Below are 23,471 nucleotides of genomic sequence, written 5' to 3' on the forward strand. Positions count from 1 at the left end.
TTATATATGACCCTCATATATATAATTTGTTCTAATCATATTGGCCATCCATACTGTATGCAAAGTTAAGATCGCCATCTAGTGGTAGTTTGTTGGAATAGTGGCTTGCCTGTCAAAGAAAGGTCTGCTTTCTTAATTAAGAGACTGACCAATAAAAAGCCTAACTGTTACCATTAACACTGCACAGAGAATTCACTTTCCAAAAACAGATAATATGTGACATTTTCTATAAGAAATTATTGTGTGAAGAATAGAGAAATATTAATACTGGGACCAATAACAATGTTGTGGTCTTCCACATGGTTTCATGGTTGTGTAGTCTTGGTCAAAATATATTAATGAAAAAGTAATTTAATGAAAATAGATTTGTTAAAAGTAAAAATTTTAACAAAACTGATTTTTGTTGGGAAACTGCACCAAAAACTGCAAGATATTTGGGTAAATAATCAGGTGTGGGTACAAGTTTTTGTTAAAAAAAAGTTTTTGTTCCAAAAAAATATGTTTGGAGAATGAATGTTTTTGGTTTTGTTTTTCATTACAAACACCAAAGTATTTTGAGGGGAAATTTCAGTAAAAACAAAATTACAAAGTTTACAATGGAAAAATAATTGGCATTTTTTTGACCACCTCTAGGTCTTGTCATTTGTTAAACACAAAAGGATTTTGAAAAATTCTATACATGTTAGCTTTTTTTTTTTTTTAAAAAAAAAAAAACCAAACACAAATTGTCATTGTCAGTACAATGGCTGCAAACTATAGGCAATATCAGAGCAATGATTGGTAGATAGTCTCTGATCTCCAATAATTAAAGGAATGTCAGATGAGCCATTGTGACAAAGTGCAGGTACTGAGCACTTATTGAATTCCGGAGGTGGGCTGGCACAAGCTTGCCCATGTCTGAAGCCCTCTCCCCAGCCTAAGGGGATGAGTGACTAAACCCAAGGCCCAAATGATTTGGGCGTACAACTAATAAGAAAACAGTGACAGGAGTGAAGTTGTGGGGCCATAAACAGGGAACTGCAAGGGGACATGGAACAAAGAACACTGGCCAGCGCCCGCTGCTTCTCAAAAGTGTCTGAGGAACCAGCAGACGTGGCCCAGAGAAACTCTGCCCGGCTGCAGAAATAGGCCCCGAAGTCGCACAGCACCTCCCTGTCCAGCACCTTTTCCTGGTTTTATAGATGGCCACTTTGGGTGACCAGGTGTCTGTTTTTTGACCGGAACACCTGGTCAAAAAAGGATCCTTGCGGCTCCGGTCAGCACCGTTGACTGGGCCATTGACTGCAGGCAGTGGGAGATGGAAGAGGAGAGGGTTGGCAGTGGGAACTGGGCATCCAGGGTCACTGGCGGTGACAGGGCTGGGGCCCTCCTGGATCTCAGGGGTCCCAGGCACTCCTCCATGCCCACGGGCAGTCTCTCTGCATGTGCCTGCCACCTGGCAGAGGAAACACTGGGCCTCTCCCAAGGAATAGTGCACCCACTACTGGGCCCCCTGATGGTGCATCAGGAATGACCCCTTGAGAGCCTCTCTGTCACATGCTGCCAGGGGTAGCTGGATCTACACCTGCCGGCGGAAAAGAGGATGTGGTGAAGGCGGGGTCCTTGTAGCCCAAAGGGAGAGGCTAATAATGGATAAAGCTTCCCCAGGGTGGAGAGGAAGGGAAGAAGGGCAGCATTGGGACGCACGGATGGGACAGAGTTAAAAACTACCTGTATACCCAGGTCCTCCAGGGATTTGAGGGGGATGTAGAGGCCACCCACCTGCCCTTCTCCAGTGCCTCGTGAGTAGCAGCCTCCCATGCCAGGAAGAAGACAACCTTCCCGTACATCTTAAACGCCACCACGATGGCCACGGGCCCCACCACCCGCATCAATGCTCGCACATAGGTCTCCATGTGGGCTGAAGTAGACACTAGGCGCCAACAGACACCATGCTTCCTGATCAGGGTGGATAAGGGGCCCTGGTCACTACAGATGGAAGTAGGGGAGATGGCGGGAGCAGATGACAGTGTGGTGGACAGAGGGGTTGCAGACACTTCGGTGAACCCTTTGGGGACTGAGAGATGGGCGCCCCCAGAGCTGGTGGAGGGAATGGCAGGGAGAGAGGGAGCTGCGGCCGATGGCAGAGCAGTGGCAGGGGGAACATTCATGACCACGGGAGGTTTCGCCTTCCAGGCAGGACTCTTGCCCTTCTTCCTCCCCTTGCCCTCCTTACCCACTGCTGGTGGGGGTGGAATCCATGGCAACAGAGGCGTCCCCATCTGTGCCCGCCACTGCCTCAGTGGGGGCAGTAGCGATGGACCCGGCAGTGCTGGCTGAAGTGGCAACTCTAGGGGTGGCAACTGTGGGAACCCCCTTGCGCAATCTCCCCTGCCACCCAGGGAAAGGGGATGGGGGTAGGAGAAAGCACTGGAGGGGATGTACAGGTAACGGGGAAGGGAAAGGGGAGGCAGCTAACCACTCCTCCCCATTAGGCTGCACGCAGGAGAGGGGTCAGAGGAGCCTTACATGGAGTGGGAGCACTTGCGCCTCTGGCTGCACTGGATAAGGGGTGGGGTGAAAGACACTATAACAACATTGGGGAGTGTAGTGTACAGCGGAGATTAACAGAAAAGGGGGGTTCACAAATGCTGGGGGGGGGGGGCATGAGTGCACAGCTCAAGCAAGAGGGGGAAGGGTGAGGTAGAGGTAGGGCAGGGTGAACTTGGGCCAGTAGGGGCCGGTACTGCATACCGGTAAGAACCCGCACTGGCCCATACCCAGCCCGCATTAAAGCGTTGCCGCGGCAGCGCTTTAACGTCCCTGCCCCTTTTGCCTCCCCTCTCGGCAGCCCTGCTGGTAGGGTCCATACCGGCCGGGCCACCGACGGACGGGGGGGGAGGGGCAGCGACGTTAAAGCGCTGCTGTGGCAAAGGACTGTCCTTAAAGGACCCTGCAGCGCTTTAATGTTCCTGACCCTTTTGGCCCCCCCCGGTTGCCGACGGGCGAAGCGGGGGGGGGGCAAAGGGAGCAGCTGCCCTGGGGCTGGCAATTTAAAAGGGCCCGGGGTGCCGGACACCGCTGCTGCTACAACAGCAGCGGCATCCGGAGCCCCGGGCCCTTTAAATCTACACGGGAGCCCTGGGCGGCGCGGGCCAGCCGGACTGGAAGGGCTGGCTGGGGGATGCTGACCCGCAACCCCGCCCCTTCCACCTGAGGACTCGCCCCCTCCGGGGGCTGGAGCCGCCCCGAACCCGTAAGTGGCCTCAGTTACTTTCACCCCGACCATAGGGGTGAAAGGAATGGGTTGAAAACAGGTCTGGGGCAGACAGGCAAACTAACAAAAAAACTCTAGGGGACTTGGGCAGGGTAGGAGGGACAAACAAAGTGGTCAGCAGTGGGCAGACGGGGCAGGTAGCAAAGGAAAAAGGGGCAAACTCCTGCTGGAGGCAAACAGAGGGTGGGAAGGCCCACCAGCCTACAGCAGCCGGGGAAGGGCGGGGGGACAAGTCCATGAGGAGGGGGAGGACACATGTAACCACCTGTGCTTGTGAACAAAGTCCTGGCTGCTGTTGCAGTCCCAAGTGGCAAAGGGCTGGGGAGGAGGGGGGGCGGTGGGGAAAGCAGCTGAGCTGGTAAGTAGAGGCAGTCCCAGATGGTCTGTGGGAGTCACAAAGGAGATGATGGAGGTAGTGGGGGAACAGATGGACTGGGGAGGAGTGGGCTCGCTCCCCGACAACAGCAGCAACAACTGCCACTGCACTGTCAGAGGCGAGGATGGAAACAAAGCACAGTCCGGGCAACAGCAGCAGTCACAGTCACAGCAGCAACAGTACCTCCGCAACAGCCTCCTCTTCCAGCAACAGCAGCAACTCATCTGACAGCAGTAGCAGCAGGCAACGGGCCAGGAGAGGCCCCAGTGGTGGTGGGGTTGCTCCCTCCCTGGGAGGAAGACCAGCAGGACATCCAAGCTACAGCAGCAGCCAGCCTGCCAGCAAGCAAGACAACAAGAGGGGTCCTGGCTGATGTGACTGCAGGGAGTGAGTAGATGGGCCTGTACTCTGATCACTTGGAGGCTAATTAGTGCCCCAGGAGATGCTTGTTCTGAAGTTGCTTAAGACCATTCCATCCTTGTCCCCAGTTGTGTCTTGCTTTTTACACAAGAAATGTTAAATGAAGGAACCACAGGGGCATAGTGAGATGCAAATAACTGTTTCCTGACTGTATACCACATGCAAGGCCTAGCGGCATGTACACACTGCTGCTCCAGCAGGTTTCAAAATATATAACATTAGGTCAACTTGGCTTTAGAGTTGACACCTCAATGATATTAATAGAAGTCAAAGGAGTTTACACCCCTAAGGCTGTCTACACTATAAGCGAGGGGCATGATTCCCCTCTGTGTTTTCACATACTTATGCTAGCTTTCATCAAGCTAGTGCAAATATAAATAGCAGTGTAGCCACAGTAGTACAGGTAACAGTAGTGGAGGCGTGGCAGAGTCATGCCTAGTACAAACCCACCTCAAACCAGTGGGTATCTACTCATCCCAGCTCAGCCATGCCTCCACTGACATTACCAGGATACTGCGGCCCACTGCTATTTATATACATGCTAGCGTGAAGAGTACCAGCACAGGTATGTGGACATGAGCAGGGGAATCACACCCCTAGCTCACAGTGTAGACATGGCCTAAGCTTTGATTTCAGGTTGTCTGCACACTCAGGAAGAGCACGCTATATCACTTACACTCATTTCATATTCACCAAATTATCTTTGTAACCACGAGGGCTAGAAATGTACAGTACTTTGAAAAACCTTTTAAATTGAATGTGTTATATGGGCCACAATAAAGCAGGCCAGCTGTCTGGTACCCCCAATTTAGATGTCTAGATTAGAACCTTTCTATAGGCTGGCATAAAAGGGGTTAGCTAACCCCCTTTGATAGAGGAGAGATTGAGGTTGCTGCTGGGCAAGCTGTGGAGAATTAGTTAATGCATTCCTTCCTAGGCACACTAAGAACAGGGTATTGCAGTAAGAGAATCACTAGGGAGAGTTCTGGCCCTGAAAAAAGAATTAAAGATAACTTCTTCTTGAGCTGTAGTACATGGGCTTGATGCAGAAATTAGTGGGCAAGATTCTTTACCCTGTGTTGTTTGAGAGGTGAGAATAGATTATCATAATGGTCCTTTTTGGCCTTAAAATTTGTTAATCTATGAACTGGAGGATTCAGCCTAGCTGTCAGACTTTTATTCTATGCTTTTTTTCAATACTAGTTTCAAGACTAAGCATAGGAACCTTTCAGATGAAACTAGGGAGTGATTGGTGAATGTTAAGAAATAACCCTGACCCTAAAAATGTTTGTCATCTACTGTTTCCCTGAATTGTCATGATTTAGATCTTTTGTGAAAGATCTCTACCAAGAGGAAATAAGAATTATCTGCAATTCCTGATATATAATTATTTCTCAGCATACCCTGTGAGATAGCTAAGTATTAGCATGGTTTTATAGATGGCTAAAGTGAAGACCAACATTTTCAAACTTGGTTGCCCACAGCTAGACACCTAAATCCTTTCTTAAACAAGTGGTCTGATTCCCATTCCCTCCCCCCCAATCAAAAAAGAGCTTCTAGTTTATTTGGTTATTTATACATTCCTCTACAAGCAGGAAAAAGGAGTTATCCCTTTTAATGCTTAGATTGCAAGAACCTTGAAGCAGGCATGGTCTTTTTATTCTGTTTGTACAGGACCTAGCACATTGGGAACCTGGTCCATATCTGGGGTTCCTATGCACTGTGGTCATACAAATAATAAATAGCAGAACAGATAGAATACAAGTGACCCGACATCAACAGACCCTGCATGTGAATTTCTTTGGGTACGTCTACACCGCAAAAAACACACACTGTGGCAGCATGTCTCAGAACGTGGGTCAACTGACTCCAGCTCACATGATGGGGCTAAAGATAACAGTGGAGACATTTCTTCTCAGGCTGCAGACCAGGCTCTGAAACCCAGCTTGGGGAGTGGGTGTCAGAGCCTGGGTTGCAGCCTGAACAAGAATGTCTACACTCTAATTGTAGCCCTATAGCATGAGTCACCTGAGCAGAGTCATTTGGCCTGGGCTCTGGGACTTATTGCCCTTTTCTTGGGGCAGGGCACCGTAGCCGCACCCTTTGAGGTCAGAGATACATATGTGCAAAGCACATGCTGCATCAACATTTTGAAGCCACGAGATGGCACTATATCACATAGGGTTGAATATTCTGTTTATCTTCAAAGTGTACAAGGGTACATATTGAGGAATACTGTAATGTTAACGTAAGGCACTCTTCTTTAATAAGCTATTATATGTACATAATCTTTTGCTGTTTGTAATATGAATGCAAGTGTGTGAGAGTATTTTATCATTTGATTTGTTGCTGAGGAACAAGCGATTCCAAACTGGAGCTGGGGGAAATTTTATAACAAGCAGTCTATTTTCTTTTGTTAGGTTTGTCAGTTTTCTGCCACTAGACTGAGAGTCCAAAATTTCTTCTGACTTTAGAGTCATTTAATTAATAATTTCAATGAAAATGCCTAGCTCTGCAGCTCAATTTCAGGCAGCTAGTGGCAAGTATTCCATACGCAAAATGGGAGCTGTTTTGATTAGGCAGAGTTCACAGAGCTTGTTTTTGTGAGGATAAGAATCAGGTTTTCAGGGCTTGTACTCATGGAGGCTGAAATCATAAGTCATTTCCTGAAATACACGCTTCAAGTTCTTACTAGTGAACTTATATTACTTAATGATGGAGGGGGCTGGGGGATGAGCTAAGGAAGGTGATAAACCTTACACAATAACCACCTCTCCTATATGCCCAGTGTATCAGACAATGTAGAAGCGTGACTCACCACCGGCATGCCCCTCATGGGATGGCTGGATCCTCAGCTAGCACCCCCTACTGACAGCCACTTCAGCCCTGTGTTATCTGCCTCTTCTCATTAGCTCTTCAGCCAGGTCATTTAGAGTCACCCCCATACCAGAGGGGCACAAAATCCAAACAAACAATAATCCCCATGGCCTTAAACCAGGTCCGAGCTCAGTAATCTTTCAACCCCTGGTCTGCAGAATCTTCATACCACCTTTTTCCAGCTGCCAGTAGGGGAACTGAGCCTCCCCCACTTCTTGGGGGCCTAGCTCAGGGACCTTACATTGACAGGACCTGCTTCCTCCTTGTGGGACTTCCTACCTCAGCCATTTGCCCACCTTCCCAACAGCCCCTTTCCAGGCTCACTGTGTAGCAACACTCCTGTCAAACTCCCTAAGGTCTCGGCCTTCACAGCTACAACTTAAAGGATTCCCTCTGGAGTTCTCTAGTAAGTCCTCAACCAAAAGTGTAAATAACTTCTGCCCTCCCCAGGTTTGAACTTTAGCCCTTCCCAAGTACTCTGCTCCTTAGCTGAACACCAGCATCCCAGGACTGCCTCCCTAGAATCTTGCCCTTATTTTGAGACCCACCACAAGAGCTAACTCCCCTCCTTTGGCTTTTTCTCAATTCACTTGATTGCTATCAGACTATTCGCAGACAGCAGAAACACCCAACCTTCCCCTTTCCTGGGTCTCTCCCTTTATACTCATCACTTGACCCAACTTCTCCCGCAGCGGGCTTCATGTTCAGATAGGGCTGGCCCACCCTCCAGGTGCACTAACTGTTCTCTGTTTCCAGTTTACTCTATGTGGGGTAGGTACATACAAGGATAGGTATCAAAAGCAAAAGACCCCTAGGTCACCTAGTCTATCCTACTCTAAATGCATGATTGTTCCCTGCAGTACATTTTCCAGTGTTTTCTCCAGTCTAGTTTTAAATGTCCCGCATGATAAGGCTTCTTCTACCCCTTTTCTTGGGAAATAGTTTCAGTGAGATCTATTAGGCTGGGGAACAAAGTTTTCCCTTTCTTAACTTTATCACAACTTCTGTCAGAGTTTCAACCACACTAAATAACTCTTCCCCTGCCTTGGTATTTTGGTATTGCTAACTCCAAGCTTTCAAAAATGAGTCAGGCCCCCAAAATCAGGAGATTGGTTTAAAAATCAAGAGACCTAAAAAAAATTTGGGATCCTTTTTATTTACCAGTGCCCAAGTCTGGACTGTGGTGAGGTATATAGCTCTCCATAGCCATCCGTGAACAGAAGCCAGCCACCTGGAGTCAGATTAAATCTTGTTGTGGAACCCAGTTAGGTACTCCACATAGAATGACCGGAGGAGGAGGTGCTGCCACGCAATTTATACTTTTAGCCCAGTGATTAGAGCAGTCATCTAAGATACGGGAGGACCCTGATTCAATTCCCTCCTCTCTGCCAGAAGGGGAGAAAGGATCTGAACAGGAGAGTGCTCTGACCACTGAGCCAGGGAGCATTCTGAGGCATGGCTCCCTCAGTCTCTGATGCTGATGTTGTTGCACTATGGATAACTAATAAAAGAGTCACTGGAGCGGGGAGACTGGATCCCAGGGCTCCCAAGTCTGCCCTAATTAGGGTGACCAGGTGTCTGGTTTTTGACCAGAACACCCAGCTGAAAAGGGATCCTGGCAGCTCCAGTCAGCACCGCTGACCGCGCCATTGACTGTCTGGTTGCCAGTGCCATGCAGCAGGGTTGCCAGGTTCCCTGCTAGCCTCCGGGCCACATGCTCCCAGGAAGGAGCCGGCATGTCCCCACTCCGGCTCCTACACGTAGGGGCAGCCAGGGGGCTCTGCATGCTGTCCCCCCCAAGTGCCACCCCTGCAACTCCCATAGACTGTGGTTCCCAGTCAACGGGAGCTGCGGGGGGTGGCGCCTGTGGATGGGACAGCACGCAAAGCCGCCTGGCTGCACCTCCACATAGGAGCCAGAGGGGGGACATGCCACTGCTTCCAGGAGCTGCTTGAGGTAAGCACTGCGCAGAGCCTAAACCCCTGACCCCCTCTCGGGCCCCAAACCCCTGCCTTCATCCCCCTCTTGCCCTCTGAACCCCTTGATCCCAGCCCAGAGCACCCCCCTGCACTACAAACCCCTCATCCCCAGCCCCACCCCAGAGTCCTCACCCCCCCACCCCAGCCCTGATCCCCCTCCTACCCTCCAAACCCCTCAGTCCCAGCCTGGAGCACCCTCCTACATCCCAAACTCCTCATCCCCAGCCAGAGCCCTCACACCCCCTGTCCCTGCCCAGAGCCCCCTCCTGCACCCTGAACCCCTCATTTCTGGCCCCACCCTGGAACCTGCACCCCTGGCTCAGAGTCCATACATCCTCCCACACCCCAATCCCCTGCCTCAGCCTGGAGCCCCCTCCCATACTCCAAACCCCTCAGCTCAACCCCCCAGCCTCCTTCTGCACCCTAAACCCCTCATCCCTGGCACCACGCCAGAGCCCGCACCCCCAGTTGGAACCCTCACCCTCTCTTGCTTCCCAACCCACTGCATCAGCCTGGAGCCCCCTCCTGCACTCTGAACTCTTCATTTCTGGCCCCACCCCAGAGTCCCCCCTCCCATCCCCTGTCTCAGCCTGGTGAAAATGAGTGAGTGAGGGTGGGGAGAGTGAGTGACGGGGGGGGGGGGCGCAGAAATGGAGTGAGCGCGGCTGGGGCCTTGGAGGAGGGGCAGGGCATGGGACAGGGCAAGGGTGTAGTAGAAAGTTGGTAACTCTAGCCCTAACCACTGGATTACAGTCATTCTCACTCACTCTCTCTAACCCTTTGAGGATAAATATAACTGTCACTGGGCTAGAGGTAGAGAAAGCAAGAGTGTAAGAATTAACCTGTAGTCCAGCGATTGATGCATAGTCAAGTATATTTAGCAGCCTGTTCTGATTTGTTGGTTTCTGCATGGCTTGAAGTAGAGATGGCAACTGTTTGCAGCTGAAGCATAGAACGCCAGGAACTGGGGCCTTACAATGAAAGGAAAAGGAGGGAGGATCCCTTCTGATGAATGAGACTTGGCAGTTCTGTTTATTTTACCACAGAAAAAAAGACCTTGTTCCATAGGCTGCTCGGTGTTATCGCTTGCTTATCTGGTAATGGTAGAAAGAAATCAAAGGGCATAAGGAACAGGTGCAATTCATGCTCTTTAGAGGACTCACTTCTGCTCTCTAATGAGTTAGCAGCGCAGCCAAGGTGCTGTGCAGTGTATGGGAGAGGGGAGGGAAAGGGCTTGTATTTGTTCGCTCTCTTTCTGCTGTCCTTACCCCTGTTACGCTCTGTGGGCTCCAGGTAAATCAGACTCCTCAAGGCCTTCACCCCACATTGAATGGTGCAGAAAGAAAGTTTGCAAATGGCTAAAGTGCAGGGGATGTAATTATTGCTTTTATATTTCACTGAACTGAGGGATCAAGCTGGAAATCTAATGCGAGTACAACTTTTATTTTTAATATGGTTCAGCTTTAGAAGCTGGATGCATTGTTCTGCTGCCCCTTAAGGCATTGTGTACGCTGGAAAAAGGCAAACCTGTATTCCAGCACCAATGCAGCTGCACCAGTTCTAGCAATCATGTAAGCACTAGTGTGAACTGGGTGCTGGCATTTTGACCACTTTAGCATGAAAACTTCTTGCGACAAGGGTAGTAAAAACACCAGTGCCTTGGCTGCATAGCACTCGGCACCAGTTCAACAGCACATTGCCAGAATAAGGGTATACATTTTTCTGGTGCAGACCCACTCTTAATGGAAAGACATGAAAATTAAGCAGAACAGGGCAGAAGGAGAGGGAGAATAGGGCAAAGAGAAGGGATTAAGAAACCAGGCAATTTTGAAACACCTTGGAAAGATAATGGGGAATGGAAACTACTGCTGGCTGAAAAAAGTAACAATGCTTAATGGCTTGGATTAGTTGTTGGAAATGAACCTTGGGTAACATCAAGGCTTAAGGAGGCTGCTGTCTCTTTAAATGGAACGAGCTGGTCAGATGCACCGAAACAGGAAAAGTTTGTTCAAAGCAAACAATGAAGGAATGGAGAAATGGGAAGAGGGAGAGTTTTCTATGTAGCTGCAAACAGCACGGTGTAGCTTCTCCTTTTGGTACTTTCCTCGGCTTCTATTGTATGACACAGCTTTTGCTTAGAAGGTTTATCGTGGTGAAGTCCCCTTTCCTAAGAACAAACCAGCAGGAAAAAAGAGGGAACTTTCCCAAAGCAGACATTGTCTGCCGGAGTCTGGTGAGTGGGGGGGTGGGGAAATCCTATTTTTAACAACTTTGAATTAAGGAAAAACTAGAGCGGGTTCTCAGTAAACAGAAGTTAGCAATAAAACACTGACAAGTGTGCAGCAATTACAAACGTAGAAACCCAGATGAGGATATGTACAAGCAATGCAGTTTTTAAACCTTAAAACGCTGTATTTGTTAGCCCCAGGGCTTCTGTTGATTTTCTATGACTCCACAGATCTGTGTGCTACTGGCTAAGGATTACATTATTTGTACGAAAAATTGAAAATTCTAATCTCCAAAGAGTCTGAGATTAAAAAAAAAATAAATTGAGAAGCTACTCAACCTATTTTTTTTTTTTAAAAGTCGTATTTGTTACAGCAGAAAACGCCCACGGCATATGTACTCTCCTCCGGTATCATATTTCAAGGGATCTTTAAAACAATGGGGCCAATCCTGTAAAATGCTAATTGCTCCTTGGGAAGCACTAAGCATCCTCAGTTCTGAATGTCACTGGAAGTTGGGAATGTTCAGTATCTTCCAGATGGTGCTCATGACCGTACAGGATTGGGCCCTGGACCCGAGGGTGAACATTAGTGAGGTTTGCTTTGTTAAAATTCTGACCCTATTGAAGCCATTGATTTCAGGGTAGCCAGGATTTCACCTTATGTTTTTAAAAGGAAAGGAAGTTAGGGTTTGCAAGATCAGGCCCTTATTTATAAGGGTAAGCTTTACATAATGGGGATACTTGTATGAGCAAAGATTTTGTGCAGCAATAAGGATGTGTTCCACAGAGCTTACAGCAAGCTTTAGAGTTGTATTGTAGTCTTATTAGGAAGAGGATCAGCATTTTCTTGTGGTATTGTGAAAAGTACAAGCAGGATCCTGTAGTCAGGGAGCTGTGCTAGTGACATCAAAGGACTGCTTTGCACAAGTAAGGGCTGGAGTCCAACTGGATTGCGGTGTTCTGCAGTGTGTGTATGAACAGAATGTATTCCTGTCATATGGGACTATATATTCCTGCACAATAGATCTGGCAGAAAAGTTTTTTAAAAAGCCATACAACATAACATGGGGAAGGGGAAAGCAGAAATGGCACATTTAACTGAAGTTGTGTTACGCTCAGCAGAATGGTGCTTCTGTTCGGCTGGCAGCAAACACAGGCTCAGATTCTGCAGTAGGATCTTCATGGTCAGATCCTTGCAATTGCATGAAGTCCCACTCAATTTAATTGAGCTGTGCTTGGGTTCAAGGGTCCCCCACCAGATCTGATTAAAGGATTAGGACTGTAGGTGTGTGCTCTACTTATGGTAGATTTTAAACTGGTCCATAATCCAACAATATATAATATTTAGCAATATCACATGGTGGGAATATGGGAAATGGAAAAATTTAAAGATTCAATGCAAAAATCTGTTAATGATTCATACAATGTATCAATACATTAATTGAACCAATGGTCATAATGGGTCAAGTTCTTCTTCTTTATAGCAGTGTAAATATGGAATAATTCCACTGAATTAGGCCTGTAATAAACTCTATAAGAGCGTACTCTTGCTTAATTTCAAGCAAGTCAGAGCTTTCATGGAGCAACAAGAGAAAGAAAGATTTAAAATATTATTGTAAAACAATTTGGCAGCAGAACACAGGTATAGAAGCAGTACCTGTAACTTAATTTGCTTTTTGAAACAGGCTTGTTATTTTTACTGTAAAACAAAAGTGTCTAACATGTTTAAACAAATTCATTTTTAATATCTTTTCAAATGAGCTAATTGAATATTCTATAGAAACTGACTATCTACTTGTACTCTTTCAAAAAGACACTTAAAAAAGAATGTTCTGTTGTACTGAGAACAAGAGTCAAAAAGATACCTGGCTTCAGAATACTTATTCTAATAAAGCAGGGGTGGCCAACCTGCAGCTCTGGAGCCACATGCGGCTCTTCAGAAGTTAATATGCGGCTCCTTGTATAGATACCAACTCCGGAGCTGGAGCTACAGGTGCCAGCTTTGCAATGTGCTGGGGAATGCTCACTGCTCAACCCCTGGCTCTGCCACAGGCTCTGCCCCCACTCTACCCCTTCCCGCCCCCTCCCCTGAGCCTGCAGTGCCCTCACTCTTCCCCCACAAGCCTCCTGCATGCCACAAAACAGGTGACCGGGAGGTGAGGGGACGGAGAGGGAGGCGCTGACCAGTGGGGCTGCTAGTGGGCGGGGGGCGCTGGGAGTGGGAGAGCTAATGGGGGGCTGCTGACAGATTACTGTGGCTCTTTGGCAATGTACGCTGGTAAATTCTGGCTCCTTCTCAGGCGGGCCACCCCTGTAATAAAGCATTGGAAACACTCTAAATTGGAAAGTGTCTAAAATGGACAATTCTGCTCTGAGGTCTATCTAGGACTATGTTTAGCCCCTGATTCTACAAAGCATTATGTATTTTAATCAATCCTTATTCAGTATGGCACACAAGCAAATGGTAACTAAGTGCACGAGCAGTTTAACCAATGGGACTACTTGTGTTTAAAGTCAGGCAGGTGCTTAAGCACCTTGCTGAATCTGGACCTAAAATCATTGTGGATACATGGGTGTACCTAATTGCAGGATTTGGTCTGATATACTTGCAAGACCACAAATGTTCTTACCGCTATTGCCAGTAACATCACTGGTTAGTTGGATGAAGAATTTTATTTAAAGGTAAAAGTTATCACTTCTGCATTTTATTTGCCCATTCTGGTGCTCCTAACTTGAATTTTGACTATGTAGTTTCATTTCTTATCTGTTTCTTAGTAGCTTGTTTTTCCAATCCTCATGCAGTTAGGACAATGCTGAAATGTTTGGGTTCTAAAAGGGGATGTTTAAAGAAACATTGTTTAGTTTAAAAGATTAACTGTAAGTAAATCTCCTACCAATACATTAGAATATTAAAAATGGGAAAATGTTAAAAATCCAATATACCCATCACTTTAACTTGTTTTTTATATTTCTCAACTTGGAGAGAAATAAGTCAGTTTCACTACTGGATTCTTAAGGTTGAAGTTTCAAAGAGTACAGGGAAGTGTTTATTTTTTGTTTGTCAAAACAGCTGGTTTAAGAGTGATATTGTTGGACTATTTCGGTTGGTGTTAGGTTTTATTAAAAATCCCCATGACAGGGTGACCTCACCTGAAGCATCTTCCAGCATCAGGTTGCAGCAGAACAGGCATCCTGGCTTCAGCATTCCTCCTTCAGGGTGCCTAGTAACACCACACAAGTGTCTCTGATTCACTAATATCCTCCAGGGGTGGGCAGGGGAGGATTTACTAAAACATAGATCAAATAATCCATAGCAAAAGCCCCAACCAGTCCATTTCTCATACCCAGTGATATAGTTAGTAAAATCCTATAGCCTCTAGTCCATCCCCATAACACATATCACACTCCAGCATCTTCCACTACACACAGGTTCTTCTTCAGTCATCTCCTGTCCTTTTACCACAACAGTCACCCCAGCCCTTCTAGCTAAAGTGAAGCCCTACTGTTCTCAGGAGGAATCCCCCACAGCCTCTCCGCTGGGAGTTCATCCTCACTAAGGTAGCGTCCCTCACTTCCCTTGACCTTCTCACTGGGCAGCTGAGCCCAGATGACCATGCATGGAGACACCAGTAGGTAAGACCCACTGCTGTTCCCTGGCCTTTCACCTTCTGGCTTAGACGTCACAAGCAAGTCCCTCTGGCCTTCAACCCTCTCCAGTCCTGGATTTTTGGTTTGGGAATTCACCCCTCTTGTTAATCACCTACCTTCAGGCACTACTAAAAGCTTCCTTCAGAGACCCTTGCAACTCTCACCTGTCCTGACAGACCTTTCAAGGACCTCCTATTTATAGGACCCAGGTGCCCTCTCTTAAGCTTCGCTTAGGAGGCAGCTGGTGAATAACAGACACACTGGCTTCTTCCTTCTTTAGGGCTAGTACCACCCTGTGACACCTTGATTTTACAAATTTTAATTTTGAGCCAAGTTTAAATTGGCATTTAAAAAAAAAACCAAAAACCACCCCGTTTTCACTGAAATAAAAAAGTTAAAACATTTCCAGTCGGACTTTAAACAACAAAAACAAAGTTTAAACAAAACCTAAATTTTTGGGATGTGATTGAGTTTAATTTTTTCAACAAGGGAGTGCTACTGTATGGGAGGGGCAGATTAAATGTTTTAGGTAATTTAAAATTATCAAATTGTGTTGTAGTGTATATAGCATAGGTGAGAGTACTTGATTATAAGTCTGGCTTACTTTACAGTAGGTGTTAATATACATATTTTACCAAAATGATTATAACTTGTACTGTATGTGTTCATTTTTCTTTTGTAGATAGAACAATGAGAGATCCCCTTCCCAGTTGGGCCTGCTTGTCTTTCAGCCTGTTGACCTTCTCCTTGCTTTGTGTAACGGCTGAGAACCAATGTAAGATCAGAAATCAAGTGGCTGACTGCAGTCATCTAAAGCTGAAACAAATTCCTTCAGATCTTCCAATTAATATAACAGCGTTGGACATTTCTCATAACCAGCTAAACAAGCTACCACCTGCAAATTTAACAAAGTACAGCCAGCTTATTTACTTGGATGCAGGATCCAACAGCCTCTCTAAACTTCAGCCAGAACTGTGTCAAACTTTGCCCCTGTTAAAAGTTTTGAAACTGCAACATAATCAGTTGCGTGAGCTCACTGACAATGTTTTTGCATCCTGTGCCAGCCTGACTGAGCTCAATTTAGGGTCCAACATAATAGAGATCAAAGGCAATCCTTTCAAAAACCTGAAGGTAAGATATATAGAAATATTGCTTTTCATTTTCTAAAAGGGAGGAGAAGAAATTACTGAATTAAAATCCAGTGCATCTCCAGAGCAGGTCGTGGTCCTCATCTGGGAAGGTCCAATACACTTAAAATTCAATTTTTAATTTTGTCAGCTAATCCTGATGTTTATTTTTAAGCATTTTATTATTTTTATCAGTTTGAATGGTCACAGCTATGGGAAATTATGGGTTGGGCCAGACAATTCTTTAATGGCAGTAGATGTTGAGATTCAAAAAGTTAAACTTTATAACTGTTAAAACACAAGTTGGTAACATCATATGTCAAAATATACAAGTTAAATAACCTTAAATCAAACTCAAGCAGAATTTTTCTTACTTTTTGTATCTGTAAATTTTGATTATAATTGGTGGAAATATTTCCATCAGTTGGTTTGTGTGTGTACAGTTAAATTGATGTTTATCGACATTTACCTATAAATAGCTATGCCTTCCAAGCCTAAATATACTCTTCTTCATTCTCTGGAGAAGAAGCAACTTATTGTTACTATTAACTTCTTGAGCCCTTTTATTTTCCCAAAGAATGTTCCAGATAGGGCCCACTGCATTAGAGCAAAATGGAGTCTCTGCCACCTCTGTGGGGTCCTTCCCTCTATCCCCTTCTTCCTCTTCTGAAGTCTTTGTGTCCAGGGTCTGTGATGGGAGAAGAGGGGCAAGTAGGCAGGTCTGGAGAGGTGGGTGAGGTGGAGGCAGAGTTTGAGGTTACATATCATTCCCCCTCAGTTCCTGTGGAAATGAGAGAAGATAATGTAACCTGAAGAAAATGAAAAATCAGATAGGAAAAACAGCAGAATGTAGAATGACTTAAAATCTCCTAAATTTACTGCAAGTTTTTCTTCTTTTTGGCCAAGTCTAGTAGGTAGTATGTTTTGTGTGTCAACTTTCCATATTCCAAGCACACACATTTGTGGCTTTTTTTTACCAAGCTGAGGGATTACATTTCTTTCCTTTTTCAGGCCTCTATGAGCTTTTGGGGCCTAAATGAATTTGTAGCTGCTAGCCAACATGGTCATCTGGTTAGAATTTGTTAGCATTCTTCTGCCTTGGGTGGTTGTCAAAGTAACCACAATTTATTTATCTGTAAACTGATCTCCAGCAGCTCAAGTGAGTGTTGTGGTTACCCTGACCAGCTAAGCTCTCTTTTGGCAGTTGGGGAATCACGAGAACACAGAATTGCTCTGGCTATGCTCCTGGCATTCCCCCTATGCTACTTGGTGATTACCCCAGAGTGTAGGGATATATGATTATTTAGATAAGCAGGTTTTGTGCCTTTAGCCACTTCAGGGTCTAGCCTTAGCTAATACTGTGAGGCTGGCAAAATAGTATTAAAATTCCCATTTTTTATTTTGAGGCAATAGAGCCTCAAATATATTAACAAGCTTGCCCAAGGTCACAAATTATTAGAATTCAAGTCTAACTGTGAAGGCCAATGTTTAATATACTAAAATACAGTGCCTCCCAGTTTACTTTAACTGTCTGTTTGACCACTTATAAAAATAGGACTGTGGTCATACTTCATTTGTAATCTCAAAGGACATAGCAAAAATGGGTAATAATTATTAGATATATTTTACATGTGGGCTAAGTAACATGATAAGGACAGTTTTGCGAGGGAGTTCTCCAAGTGAAGGAGGAGTGATTACGGTTGGGGTAAGTTTGTTGTCTGTAGCATGTGTGTGTTTGTGCTTGTGGTGTGCTGAACTGGAGGAGCTAAGGGAGACAGAGAGGTATAGAGACAAGACTTCCCATGACACAGTAGAATGGTCCTACCCCCGTTCTGACAGCCTCTGTGCTGTGGAGGAGGATGAAAGTCTCAGGGAAGGAGAACATCCAACTGGAGCAGAGGGAAATGAATCCATACTTGGGACCCTCCTTCCAGATGATGATGTGGTATCCTCTCGCACTGAGGTTACCTCTCCAGGGGAGGGAACTCCAGTTATTAGAAAGAGACAGGTAATCGTTATGGGGGATTCGATCATTAGAAACATAGGTAGCTGGGTTTGAGATGACCGGGAGAACTGCATGGTGGCTTGCCTGCCTGGTGCAAAGGTTGCAGATCTCTCAAGGCATCTAGATATTACGTGTAGTGCTGGGGAGGAGCCGGTGGTTGTGGTACATATAGTACCAATGCCATAGGAAAGGATAGGAGAGAGGTCTGGAGGCCAAATTTAGGCTGCTAGGTAAGAGATTGAAGTCCAGGACCTCCATGGTAGCATCCTCTGAAATGCTTCCAGTTCCACGCGCAGGGCCACTTAGACAGGCAGAACAGCAGGGTCTCAATGCGTGGATGAGACGATGGTGTAGGTAGGGAGCAGGGATTTAGATTTATTAGGAACTGGGGAAACTTTTGGGAAAGGGGGAGCCTATACAGGAAGGATGGGCTCCACCTAAACCAAAATGGAACCAGATTGTTGGCATTTAAAATTAAAAAGATCGTAGAGCAGCTTTTAAAATAAAGGCTGGGGGAAAGCCGACAGGTGTGGAGAAGCACATGGTTCGGACAGCGATATCCTTAGGGGAGGATCTACTAATGGAGATTCTCTGTATCCTAGTAAGGAGGAGAGGATGGAAGATGATAAAACACACGTAGGTTCTGATGAGAAACAGTAAAATGAAGAAAAGTCCCATTCAATTACATCATGTAATGGCAGACAGCTGAAAAGTGACAAGTTTTTAAAGTGCTTATATACCAATGCTAGAAGTCTAAATAATAAGATGGGTGAACTAGAGTGCCTCATATTAAATGAGGCTATTGATATAATAGGCATCACAGAAACTTGGTGGAATGAAGATAATCAGTGGGACACAGTAATACCAGGGTACAAAATATCTCGGAAGGATAGAACAGGTCGTGCTGGTGGGGGAATAGCACTATATGTGAAAGAAAGTGTAGAATCAAATGAAGTAAAAATCATAAATGAACCAAACTGTACCATAGAATCTCTATGGATAGTAATTCCATGCTCTAATAATAAGAATATAGCAGGGATATATTGTTATACCAATAAAATAAAAACCAGCAGGATCTTATTAAAGGGGATGAGACATAATGTCACATTTGTTGTGAATACAAAAAGAATCGTAGTAGGCAGTCAGTTATAGCTATAACATTTCATTCAGTTTCACATTCATTCACACTTTCGTTCATACACACAGGTTCTGCAGCTGCTGTATAGTTACTGGTCCTGAATGTAGCTTGAGTTTGTGGCTTAGGTTTGTAGCTTGTGGCGGCTAACTGGCCAGGAAAGCTGGGCACAAGGAAGAGCTGGGTCTCTGCTGGGCATGCACCGATGCCCTTCCATGTTGGCAGCAGAATGTTACCCTTCAAGGTCTTCCATCTCACCCATCCTTTTTGTAGGCTTTAGTTTGAATCCAGCGTCTATCGGTCTTGCTGTGTCACGCTGCCTCTGGGTCCGGTGTGATCGATCACCCGTCAAATGCAGACATGACTTTCAGCCTAGGACCTGGCTTTGATGTTTCTTCAAGTGTACTTTGGTTCTTTTCTTTTGAGGGTGGACTCCTCTTACTTTGTCAGGGCTGCTGTCTGCATCTTCAGCTGTTGGGTGTTTACACTTTATTTCATCAGGACAGGCTGGGGCTGGAGGTTGAGTCCATCATCCATCCATACCTCATTCACACATCTAAACTAATAAGATTACAGCAGGGTTTTGCAAAAATGAAGGTTGCAGCAAGCTTTTACAAAATGAAGTGAGCATTTTAAAATGGAGTTTGGGACAAGGTAAAATGGAGTTTGAGTCACAATATGGACAAGTGTAAGGAATGCCAAATAGTGAACAGAAGTTACAATAGAGACAAGTATAATGAATGACAAACAGTGAGCAGAAGGTACAATGTTGAAACAGTGTAAGTTTCAGCGATTTAAGCAGCAGTTGGATTGAAAGTGAAACTCAATTAGCCAGTTATTGGGGTAACTGGTTTTATGAATGAATGTTGTTTCATTCATAAAACTTTGCTTATGAAGTTATATTAATAAAATGAACAATTAAAAACAATTTCATTGATCAGTTCTACGATATTACTGACCACCTGACCAGGATGGTGATAGTGACTGTGAAATAATGAGGGAGATTAGAGAGGCTATTAAAATAAAAAACTCAAAAATAATGAGGGATTTCAATTATCCCCATATTGACTGGCTTCATGTCACCTCAGGACACAATGCAGACACCTTAAATGACTGCTTCTTGGAGCAGCTAGTCCTGGAACCCATAAAAGGAGAGGCAATTCTTGATTTAGTTCTAAGTGGAGCACAGGATCTGGTCCAAGAGGTGAATATAGCTGGACCGCTTGGTAATAGTGACCATAATATAACTAAATTTAACAGCCCTATGGTGGGGAAAACACCACAGCAGCCCAACACTGTAGCATTTAATTTCAGAAAGGGAGAATACACAAAAATGAGGAGGTTAGTTAAACAGAAATTAAAAGGTACAGCGCCAAAAGTGAAATCTCTGTAAGCTGCATGGAAACTTTTTAAAGACACCAGAATAGAGGCTCAACTTAAATGTGTGCCCCAAATTAAAAAACATAGAGAACCAAAAAAGTGCCACTGCTGCTAAACAGCAAAGTAAAAGAAGCAGTGCGAGGCAAAAAGGCATCCTAAAAAGGGGAAGTGAAGTCCTCATGAGGAAAATAGAAAGGAGCATAAACTCTGGCAAATGAAGTGTAAAAATATAATTAGGAAGGCCAAAAAAGAATTTGAAGAACAGCTAGCTAAAGACTGAAAAAGTAATAGCAACATTTTTTTTAAGTTCGTCAGAAACAGGAAGCCTGCTAAACAACCAGTGAGGCCACTGGACAATCAAGATGCTAAAGGAGCACCCAAGGACGATAAAGCCATGGCAGAGAAACTAAATGAATTCTTTGCATCGGTCTTCATGGCTGAGGATGTGAGAGAGATTCTCAAACCTGAACCATTCTTTTTAGGTGACAAATCTGATGAACTGTCTGAGATTGAGGTGTCATTAGAGGAGGTTTGGGAACAAATTGATAAACTAAATAGTAATAAGTCACCAGGACAAGATGGTATTCAAGAGTTCTGAAGGAACTCAAATGTGTAATTGCAGAACTACTAACCATAGTCTGTAACCGATCATTTAAATCCACTTCTGTACCAAATGGCTGGAGGATAGCGAATGTGATGCCATTTTTTAAAAAGGGCTCTAGAGGTGATCCCGGGAATTACAGGCTGGTAAGCCTGACTTCAGTACCGGGCAAACTGGTTGAAACTATAGTAAAGAACAAAATTGTCAGACACATAGATGAACATAATTTATTGGGGAAGAGTCAACATGTAAAGGGAAATCATGCCTCACCAATCTACTAGAATTCTTGAGGGGGTCAAAAAGCAGGTAGACGGGGGGATCTAGTGGATACAGTGTACTTAGATTTTCATAAAGCCTTTGACAAGGTCCCTCACCAAAGGCTCTTAAGCAAATAAGCTGTCCTGGGATAAGAGGGAAGGTCCTCTCATGGATTGGTAACTGGTTAAAATATAGGAAACAAAGGGTAGGAATAAATGGTCGGTTTTCAGAATAGAGAGAGAGGGAAATAGTGGTGTCCCCCAGGGGTCTGTACTGGGCCCAGTCCTATTCAACATATTCATAAATGATCTGGAAAAAGGGGTAAACAGTGAGGTGGCAAAATTTGCCACATGATCCAAAATTACTCAAGACAGTTAAGTCCTGGGCAGACTTGAGAGATCCTTTTGTAGCTCTTCGCAAACAGCGTGACTGAGCAACAAAATGGCAGATGAAATTCAATGTTGATAAATGCAAAGTAATGCACACTGGAAAACATAATCTCAACTATACATATAAAATGATGGGGTCTAAATTAGCTGTTACCACTCAAGAAAGAGATCTTGGAGGCATTGTGGATTGTTCTCTGAAAACGTTCACTCAATATGCAGCAGCAGTCAAAAAAGCAAACAGAATGTTGGGAATCATTAAGAAATGGATTGATAATAAGACATAAAATATCATATTGCCTCTATATAAATCCATGGTATGCCCATATCTTGAATACTGCATGCAGATGTGGTCGCCGCATTTCAAAAAAGATATATTGGAATTGGAAAAGGTTCAGAAAAGGGCAACAAAAATGATTAGGGGTATGGATCAGTTGCCATATGAGGAGAGATTAACAAGACTAGGACTTTTCAGCTTGGAAAAGAGACAACTAAGGGGAGATATGATAGAGGTCTATAAAATCATGACTTGTGTGGAGAAAGTAAATAAGGAAGTGTTATTTACTCCTTCTCATAACACAAGAACTAGGGGTCACCAAATGAAATTAATAGGCATCAGGTTTAAAACAAACTAAAGGAAGTACTTCACACAATGCACCATCAACCTGTTGAACTTCTTGTCAGAGGATGTTGTGAAGGCCAAGACTATAATAGGATTAAAAAAAGGTCTAGATAAGTTCATGGAGGATAGGTCTATCAATAGCTATTAGCTGGGATGGTATCCCTAGCCTTGGTTTGCCAGAAGCTGGGAATGGGCGACAGGATGGATAGCTTGATTATTACCTGTACTGTTCATTCCCTCTGTGGCACCTGGCATTGGCCACTGTCAGAAGACAGGATACTGGGCTGGATGGATCTTTGGTCTGACCCAGTATGGCTGTTCTTATGTTCTTATAAGCTATTGCCTACTGTGTCAGAGACAAAATATTTTATTCTCCATTTCATTTGATTAACGCAGTGCAGGAGAGAGTGGGGAAGGCAAAAATGGTTCTAAGCCTCCTTTATGCTAGTTCCTGCTGTTCTGGCTTGGCTGAATAGCCTCTCCTTACTATAGCATGGGGGGCTGTGATAAGAGTGAACATAGGGTTATTCCATCAGCTCAGCATCAATCTGGGGGTCGCATAAAAGTGCCTTAGAACAACAGAGAACTGGTCCAATGGATAGGTTCTAAACACTTTTCTCACATTGGTTGGCTGCTTTAGGCTAGTCTGAGCAAACCCCTTAAACTCTGTGCTCCAGTTAACTGCTCTGTAAAATGTAGATACTTGCTTACCCCATCGGAATGTTGAAATGCAACTAAATAATGTTTACTAAGTAAAAGGATTAAGGCCACTCAGAGGGAGTGGTGAGAATAGAATTCAAGTCCTGGGCTAACTGTCAGCTGTCCTTTAGGCCTTTAGCAGGAGGAGGAGTTTTAGATAAGCAGCTTGCTTTTTACCATGTCATGGCAGGTCAAGATCACCCAGTGGTTGAGGCTGGAGGTAGCTCGCTGGTTCCTTTTCCCTGTGTGTGATGTCAGAGGGCTTTCTCCTGCAAGAGACTGGAGGTTGGCAGCCTGCTGCCATGTTGATCATCTAGTTTAAGGATTCCCATAATGAGTGACATCTGATGTAGACAGACTATTGCCTTCCAACGTATGTGTTTCTCCCTGTTACAGTGTTTGTTCTGTTGCTCCCTTAATTGTGATGTGACCAATTTTTAACCTCAGAATGGCTAAAATAATTCCAAAGGTATCT

At 44.9% G+C, this 23,471-nt stretch overlaps 1 protein-coding gene across 5 annotated transcripts in view; it reads left to right on the forward strand.

The window, feature by feature from the left end:
- Positions 1 to 3,078: 3,078 nt before the first annotated feature.
- Positions 3,079 to 23,471, forward strand: part of TLR3 (toll like receptor 3) — a 30,633-nt gene continuing 10,240 nt past the window's right edge. The window contains exons 1-2 of one of the 5 annotated variants that reach the window (XM_043546109.1): positions 3,079 to 4,019; positions 15,466 to 15,914. In XM_043546109.1, coding sequence (XP_043402044.1) covers positions 3,635 to 4,019; positions 15,466 to 15,914 — 834 coding nt within the window. In that variant the 5' untranslated portion in view covers positions 3,079 to 3,634. The other 4 variants (XM_043546111.1, XM_043546112.1, XM_043546110.1 and 1 more) reach the window with 4 other exon arrangements.

This window comes from Chelonia mydas, chromosome 4 (genome assembly GCF_015237465.2).
Source record: "Chelonia mydas isolate rCheMyd1 chromosome 4, rCheMyd1.pri.v2, whole genome shotgun sequence".
In the NCBI taxonomy this organism is placed as follows: domain Eukaryota; kingdom Metazoa; phylum Chordata; order Testudines; family Cheloniidae; genus Chelonia; species Chelonia mydas.